General features: G+C 47.2%; 2 protein-coding genes and 1 non-coding gene across 3 annotated transcripts; all 3 read right to left on the bottom strand.

Moving 5' to 3' along the window:
* Positions 1-198: 198 nt before the first annotated feature.
* Positions 199-2,972, bottom strand: LOC143000577 (golgin subfamily A member 7-like). Its single transcript, XM_076149955.1, has 6 exons — positions 2,906-2,972; positions 2,142-2,264; positions 1,894-2,046; positions 1,689-1,790; positions 1,155-1,215; positions 199-963 (listed from the first exon to the last, which is right to left on the bottom strand). The coding sequence occupies exons 1-5, from the start codon at positions 2,927-2,929 to the stop codon at positions 1,168-1,170; spliced, it is 450 nt and encodes a 149-aa protein (XP_076006070.1). The 5' UTR covers positions 2,930-2,972; the 3' UTR covers positions 199-963; positions 1,155-1,167.
* A 425-nt stretch (positions 2,973-3,397) lies between these two features.
* Positions 3,398-6,231, bottom strand: rplp0 (ribosomal protein, large, P0). The gene is made up of 8 exons (XM_076149749.1): positions 6,135-6,231; positions 5,723-5,830; positions 5,023-5,198; positions 4,713-4,800; positions 4,247-4,393; positions 3,955-4,140; positions 3,717-3,857; positions 3,398-3,622 (listed from the first exon to the last, which is right to left on the bottom strand). Exons 2-8 carry the CDS (start codon positions 5,774-5,776, stop codon positions 3,464-3,466), a joined length of 951 nt encoding a protein of 316 aa, XP_076005864.1. The 5' UTR covers positions 5,777-5,830; positions 6,135-6,231; the 3' UTR covers positions 3,398-3,463.
* Positions 4,861-4,989, bottom strand: LOC143000596 (small nucleolar RNA SNORA63). The gene has a single exon (XR_012963636.1). It is a non-coding gene; the product is annotated as a small nucleolar RNA SNORA63 (small nucleolar RNA).
* Positions 6,232-8,054: the final 1,823 nt, after the last annotated feature.

Here is an 8,054-nt window from a genome sequence, read left to right as displayed (position 1 = left end):
ATAACTTCCTACCCAGGTCTTTTCAAAATAAAAGCGCGATGGCTCGTCTGTAAACAAACAGCATAAAAACAAAACCGGAAGCGTCACAATGACTCTACACGTTTGCATTTTATGGCAGTGACGCAAACTAACGGATTCAAGCACCCATCCATAAACGAAGGAACAGGAAGTGTGCAAAGATAGAAACACAACAAGCTCTGTGGATTTCCAGGGAAAAGAGTTTATTTAGATATAAATCAAAACAGTATCCGTAAGAAAAGTAGACCAATTGTATCAAACACCGACTTTAGCCATCATCTGTATGATTCAGTGTGTTTAAGGTTTCTGTGGTGTGTGTGTGTGTGGTGATGAAGATGATGATGACGTCTCCATGTTCTAACAGGTCACAGGACTGATAAAAAGGATCGGTCAGGAGAGATTGTGCAGTTGTCAGCAGAGCAGGACGTTATCATGACTGTAAACATGCTCCATCTTTACATCACACAAACTCCAGACCTTTAATTTAAGATGATTCCCTCTGAAAAAAAGACAAACTGAGGCACAGAGAAGGAAACATCTGCCTCATGGAAGGCTACAGCACATTAACACTGTTCAACTCTTAACTGGGACAGACTGGTGGTTTACACTCCACCCAAACTAATTCCTACCACATTTCTCCTTGGTGACTTTCACATTATTTGACTTCATATCATTTACAAAACAACAGAAGTGTGAGGACCACGTTTGATTAGTGGCTCAAGACACCGCGGCACAACACTGAACCATTGTTCTTAATCAACCAGGACAAGATTAATACACCCCATCATGAATACAAACACATTTATAAAACATAAGGAGAGGCAGACAGTAAAAGAAGGTATAAATAACAGAGAAGGAACAGAAACATTATATACAGCATCTCATGAAGAGGGGAGATTTGAGGATGTTTGACCCGAAACTACAGAGCGTCTGGAGATCATCAGCCTAAGAGAGGAGACACGGACAAGAGAGTGGTTAGAAACAGACAGGAATTGAAGCTGCTCTGGTGTTGATGTCAACAGTGCAGAGATTAATAGAGAAGTAAATGTGACTGCGGCTGAATTAAGGACAAAGACGTCCCTGTGCTGACTGAGCCACACTGAGCCCGATTCTCCATTCTAAAGATGCTCACACACCCAAAGAGCGTCTTTATCTCCCAGAGCCAATACTTCTGTCTTCAAAGATGGTGATCTCAACCTAGAGAGACAGTAAGCTGAGGAAAATAAGACAGACAGTGGACAAGTGGACAAGTCCTCACGTCTCCTACAGGCAACAAAGAGCTGCAGCAGAAACATTATAAAGGAACTAACTTAAACACTTTGTTGGACTTGGTTGCTTTGATTGAACTAAATTTACTAAAGTTAGTAGAACTAACAGTTACTAAAGTTAGTGAAACAAACCATAGTGATGTCATGGAACAAAGTGATGTCATCCAAACTAAGACTACAAAAATAACATGACTAAATTGTTCATACCCTGTTTGGAAAACCTCTCCCTCGTTGTTGCCATCTAGCTGACAACACTAACGGCTGCAAGTCTCAGAGATTAAACGAGATCAAACATGAGCAGCACCAGCGGGGCCTTGGTAGCCTCCTGCTGCCAAACCAGAAGGCGTCAGGCTGAGACTCCACCACTGTCAGACGTGGCGGTGCTCTTCCCTTGAAGGATACGACTCTGAGCCCCCTCTCTATGGGGTCCGTCAGCAGTAAGCCCCTCGGAGCGTAAACCTTCTCATTCTGGTCTTTGATGAACCTGGTGATCTTCTTTAACACCTGACAAACACACACACACACACACACACCATTAAACACCATCATTGTGTAACTACAGCCGAGCCCTGATGTGATGTAGCAGTGACGTAAAAAGTGTGTTTGCCTTCTCGTAGTGCGTCTCCATGCAGAGGAAGACAGTATAGGCGGTGACGCAGGCCAGGCAGCCCTCCAGGTACGACTTCCCCCCGAGCTTCTCTGCCTCTGCATACAGGTTGTTCAGGGTCTGGACCGTCTCCTCAAACTGCTGCTTGTCCAGCTGAAACACCACACACACACACACACACACACAAAGGTTAGCACACAGACGAGACTCCAGGTTCAGTGAGTGGTGATGTGGTCCAGCTCACACACCCGGGTCTCCAGGTCAGAGGGGAACTTGGTCTGGAACCTGCAGACGGTCCCTGAGCTGTAGTCTCTCTGGACGAAGACTTTGGAGGAGACAGCCGGCTGCTGCAGGTCCTGTAGGCTGTGGGTCTGCACACACACATCACACAGAAGATAGACCACAACACAACAGTGACACAGAGCGGAAGAGAACAACCAAAACAGGCACACAAGTGAAGAAACAGCATGTAAATAAAACAGAATTTTGATAGAATTTGTGTGAACGTTTCTGTCCATTAGTTGGCGCTATTTGAGGGGAAACACCTGTCAACGGTCTCGATTACCTTTATTGATTACAGTTTTTGTGGGACATAGACCGCATTTATAACGTCTCGGCAGCTTGTAGCGTGTAGCTTGGACGCACAGCTAGCTAACGTTTCCATTGCCGGAGCTCAGGGCGTGTAGCGTAACGACAACGAGCTAACGCCGCACAGCTTCTTTCCAGCTACATATCACAATCTAACATTAACAGCTACAACATCACATCTACTGCTCATTAGTTATTTGACTCATTTACAGACACTTTAATTTGGTGATTGTAGAAATAAGACATTACGGTTCGGCTACGTGCTAACACTTTAGCTTAGGTTTACGGACCCATCTGCGCCGCTGAACCCTTCGTTAATATATTAATGTCTTTAATCAAAACACAAATAACCTGCGAGTTTAATCGCGTAAAGCTTTAAAGCGTCACATTCATCCTAGCAGCTGTCACAAACAGAATACTTCACCTCGGCCATAGCGGATGTTTCCATTTAGCTGCACAACACAGCGCGATGGGGCTACGCTGCTTCCACCCAGTCCCTTCAGAATAAAAGCCCCGTTTTCTCACTTAAACGTGAAGTGCCGTTTCACAAATCACTGCTACAAAACTCATTACCAACGTCGAACTACATGGTTCCGGGCTACAATTGGTGGATGTGGATATATTTTCCCCCAAAGGCCCCATACAAAGGGACATTACATCTGCTGGACGGTCCAATGCATTGAAATATACAAAAAGGGTGCACCATTTTGACTCTGGTTACAGCTCAGGCCTCATGGCGTGTAGGCGTGGCTTTAGGTGCACTAAACATTCTGGGGACCTTTGCTGTGCCAACATCAAACTTTGAAAATACTTTGTGGACCTGAGTCACCTCTACAACGTTCATTTATTCACTGTTCTAACTATAAAAGTGTTAAATACTTTACATTTCATGGCTCAAACATGGACAGAGGCAAAGTTCTTAGATGGTATTTTTTATTGAATCATGGTTTTATTTGATTCAGGGATCTGTTCGCTGTAGGTTTTAGTCGAACAGACCGAAGCCCATGTCATCGTCAGACTCCTCAGACTCATCCTTGGCCTCCTCCTTAGCAGCAGCAGCAGCTGGAGCTGCAGCGGTCTCAGCGGCTGCTACAGGTGCAGCAACAGCAAAGGCTGTTGGGTCAGCAAGGAAGGCTTTGACCTGGGAAGAGAAAGTTCAGTCATTAATGATGCAGCTCAATCAAATCAAAGCTTCCCGTTGCTCTGAACAGAAGACTATCTGCAAACTAACGTACCTTGTCTGCCATAGGGAAGGAGTAATCCGTCTCCACGGCGACAGCCAGGACTCTCTTGTAGCCATTGATGATGGAGTGAGGCAGAGAAGCCAGAGTGGGGTAGCCGATCTCCAGACAGACGCTAGCAATGTTCCTCACACCCTGAAATCAAAATGAGTCAGATATGAGTGAGTGAGCTGAGGTTCATACAGTGAGCTGTGCAGGGAGACGTTTCCCTGAACTGAGCGGCGTCCCTCACCTCCAGGAAGCGGGCGTGCATGGCAGCCTCTGTGATGTCGAGCACCTCGGGGCTGTACACACTGCCATTATCATACACCTGCTGGATGCCCAGGCCGTATGAGAAGGGAGCGATGTTCAGCATGTTGAGCAGCGTGGCCTCGCTGGCACCAACCTTGTCGCCGGTCTTGATCAGGTTGACATCAGTCTGAGGAGGAAACCAGGCATGGAGCGTTTAGTTGAACTGTTAAATATCTTTGGTTTAAGACTTCAGCTTTGAATAGTGGCCACAAAATTTCAGATTCTCAACTCACCAAGATTTCAATGGTTCCCCTGGAGATCTTGGTGGTGATACCCAGAGCCTGGAAGAAAGAGGTCTTCTCAGGACCCAGTCCAGTGTTCTGGGCTGGCACAGTCACGTCACAAGAGGCGATGGCTCCAGCACGGGCAGCTGCAGGCACCTGGAGGGTTCAGATACAGAGTTAGTACTGCAGTGGGTTTAGAGCCTGAATCCAGAGCTTAACTTCATAATCGTAACTAAACTACCACAGAATGGATCTTTTGAATCAATCTGCTCATGCCCTAAACTTGATTTGGGCTTGATGATGTTCGAGACCTTACGTGCCTGGATACCCGGGGATGAGGGCAGACAGGTATAGCGGGAAACGAATTAGTGTTTGCAGGGGGAACGACAAAGCAGCACCACACAGGCTGCATTGTAACTTATCCTGCACACGTGAACACGGACATAAAGAGGCCTGACCTACAGGAGCAGCTCACCTTATTGGCCAGCAGCAGGTCCCGGATCTCAGCCAGATCCTCCTTGGTGAAGACAAAGCCCACATTTCCTTTAATGTGGGGCACGAGCCTGTTAGATCAACAAACTGTTATACTAAGATGTCAATTTGCCTCATGATGAGTGTGTGGAGTGTCTGAAACCTTGCGTCCCTGGATGTCGTGGGTAATCAACAGACAGGGATAGCAGGAAACAAGTTAATGTTTGCAGGGGGAACGACACCACAGCACTACACAAGCTGAGATGTAACTTATCCTGCACAGCACTGAGTGAAAACAGGACAGCCAGACTCACTTCTCCAGGGCAGGGTTGTTCTCCAGGTGGCCACGGATGGCTTTACGCATCATGGTGTTTTTACCCATGAGCACGATGGCCTTGCCCCTCAGAGACAGGCGGATGGTCTGCATCTGCTTGGAGCCAACGTTGTCGGCTCCCACGATGAAGCATTTTGGATAATCATCCAGAAGTTGCTGTAATGAAGAGGGAGACAAGGGGTTAATATATTAAACTTTATTCTGACAGGTGGTGTAGCAGGAGTCTGTCTCACTGCTGTAACAAGGCTGCAAGACCATAATAAAACATTCCATAATACTCCCCAGTCTGAGGAAAATCACCACCAGTGATGTGGAAACGCTTTGATGCTTAAATAGAATTCGTTCATTATAATACTCCATTATTGTTACTATCGTTCTTCAAATGCTCTGAACAAGACTTCGAAAGCATGTGGAGTTTATGGGACATCGCTATGGTGAAAACCAGTAAGAGGAGGACTGCCTGGATTTAGAACCCATGATTAAGTTTCTTACTTATACTTCAATCAGACCGTGTAACTTTTACAAATGTAGGTTCATCTCGACTCTACAGGTCTGCCACACATTCCTAAATACAAACATTTGAGATTCCAGTGAAATACATGAGCGGTGTCCACTACAGTATGTTTTAAATGTTCATCATATTTAAAATGATTAAGCCTTCAATGTCAATCTCCACTTACGATGATCTTGAGAAAGTAGTTGGACTTCCACGTGGCCCTGTCTTCCCTGGGCATCTTTGCAGTGCTACCAAGGATCGCTTAACAGCTGGTTTAAAGACAAGGTAGATCCTGCAAACACACACAGAAGGTCAATCACAGTGTCTGAACACAACGTGGAGAACAAACTACACGACACAGGCGCCCATGAGGTCCGCAGAGGAGCGGCTTCTCGTTAGCATTAGCAACCTAGCGAGTGTCATTCTCAACAGGCCTCACTTAGTTTAAGAGGAATATCTGCGTATATACTAAGCATAAGTTGTATTGGGTTAACTATAATAAACATTAAAGCGAGTTTACAACGGACCAGCTACAAATATACAGCAATTTAACAACATATTTAACGAATGTGCGGAGGGCAGAGTGAGGGCCTTACCGTTCCTTCAGGGCGCGTGAAAGAAAGAGACTGAGCTAGGAAACGAGAGGCTGATATAGTGAAGAAAAGACCAATCACAGTGTCTCTGTGGGCGTAACCTCAGATACTATTGGACAATGTGTCTGTCAGTCAAATTCTATCGTCTCATAACCGTACCAACAGATGGCGGTAATGCACAACTGCGTTGTTTGCCAACCGCAAAAAAAAACAAGACGAAGAAGAAGAAACGGCAACCAACTTGGGCAGGGCAGCATAGTCCAGGCGGTCAAAGTGAAAGAAGAAGAAAAAGAAGGAAGAAAGTTGTGACGTTAGAACAAACCCGTTGTTATTAACAGACCACTACACGCTAATGCCTTAGTAGAGTTGTTGTTAACGTGTGTATTAGCATGTCGGCTCATTGTTGTGTAGTTATGGCGCAGTTTACGCTTCCGGCTGAGGTCTGGATCCGAGTGTTTAGCCACCTGACAGCGGCGGACAAGTCCAGCGTCCGTGCGGCCTGCAAGCACTTCAAGAAGCTCATCGACTGCGCTCCTCTGTGGAGGAACTGGACCGTGGTCCTGGGTTTCCCTGACGGTCCATACAGTCCTAAGTTCTGGATCACTCTCCGCCGCAGACGCGTCCGCAGCGCGGTGCTGCGAAGCTCCAAGCTGAAGGAGTGGAGACAAGCGGCCGAGTCGCTCCCTGCGCTCAGCACGCTGGTGGCGGAGCGCAGCTGTCAGGAGAGCCTGGAGTCCTTATGGAGCTTCACTCAGCTGAAGCGGCTCGCTGTCAGAAGCGAAGACTCTTCTCTTGTATTCGTACCCTTCATGTTGTCTCACTTCCGCCAGCTGACCCACCTCAGCCTGTGCGGCGTTCAGGTTCCCTTAAAGAGCTTCGCGGTCTCATACTTTACCGGTCTCACCTCTCTGGTGTGTCACCACGGCATAAACGTGAGACACTCTCTTCCCATCTTTAACTCCATCCTCAGGGGCCTGCCTAAGCTGAAGCATCTGTCCTGGTCTATGAAAGGTCTGTCTCCTCCTGATGGGTGCCAGCGTCCCCGTCCAGGTCCACGAGGAGGATCAGCTCTGTCCAGTCTGGAGCTTGTTGACTATGTCCATCCGTTGTTATCAGATGATGTCATGAAGCTGCTGCCGGGCCTGCAGAGTCTCTCTGTTTTCCACAGAAAAACACATAAACTTCAGACACCCCAGATCCTTCAAATCCCACGCCCCGGTGCCTGTCCCCTGAAGACCTGGCTCAGGGACCTCCAGCACCTGTCGTCCCTGCTCATTGTCAGGGGCCCGCCTGTTCACCAGTACGCCGACTCCATCCCCGCCTCAGTGACACGTCTGACGTTGTCCCACGTCGTATCCGTGGCCTTAAAGGAAATGGAAACCATAGCGACGCAGGTTCCAAACCTCCTCCACCTCCACCTGGACCGTTGGCCCTCCTTTCTGGGAGCTGACACGGGTCAAATCCCACGGCTGTTTCCAAAGCTGGAAGGTCTGAAACTCTACTTTCTACACGTGCCGGTAAAACACATCTTAGGCCTCCAGCAGCTGAAGGATCTGAAGCACCTACAGGTTCTGGACGGTCAGCTGCCACATCTGTCCAACTTCATGTCCCAACTCCAAGTCCTCACCAACCACAGAGTGCAGGTCAGCGTCTGTCCTCCTCACAGAGACGTGCTGGACTGTCCCTGTGTTCATGTCCACTGAAGAGCTGAGATCTGATCGTCTTCATCACTACACATCTGAGAAGAGCCACACAACTACACAAAGAGACTGCACAGTGTTTATTATACTTTAGATTCATGTAAAATCTGTTATATTACACAAATAAATCCTTATTAAAAGTGTGTGTGTGTGAGAGCAAAAAGATGAAACAGAATTAGTTTGAATACCAGAAATAGTTTGTTTTTATTTGCAGCAGTTCTGT

The sequence above is a fragment of the Genypterus blacodes genome, unplaced genomic scaffold (genome assembly GCF_046128005.1).
Source record: "Genypterus blacodes isolate CSIRO-AG114 ecotype Tasmania unplaced genomic scaffold, CSIRO-AGI_Gbla_v1 ptg000006l_1, whole genome shotgun sequence".
NCBI classification, from domain to species: domain Eukaryota; kingdom Metazoa; phylum Chordata; class Actinopteri; order Ophidiiformes; family Ophidiidae; genus Genypterus; species Genypterus blacodes.
The sequence above is the reverse complement of the archived record's forward strand: the minus strand, read 5'-3'. Positions and strand labels throughout refer to the sequence as shown.

Coding starts and splice junctions, on each gene's coding strand:
- rplp0 (XM_076149749.1), bottom strand. CDS start 5,776: ATGCCCAGGGAAGACAGGGCCACGTGGAAGTCCAACTACTTTCTCAAG. Junction 4,394..4,712: donor ACCTGCTGCTGGCCAATAAG/GTGAGCTGCTCC, acceptor TGAACCCTCCAG/GTGCCTGCAGCTGCCCGTGC. Junction 4,141..4,246: donor GGGGAACCATTGAAATCTTG/GTGAGTTGAGAA, acceptor TTTCCTCCTCAG/ACTGATGTCAACCTGATCAA.
- LOC143000577 (XM_076149955.1), bottom strand. CDS start 2,929: ATGGAAACATCCGCTATGGCCGAG. Junction 2,047..2,141: donor CCTCTGACCTGGAGACCCGG/GTGTGTGAGCTG, acceptor GTGGTGTTTCAG/CTGGACAAGCAGCAGTTTGA. Junction 1,216..1,688: donor TAGAGAGGGGGCTCAGAGTC/GTATCCTTCAAG, acceptor CTGTCTCTCTAG/GTTGAGATCACCATCTTTGA.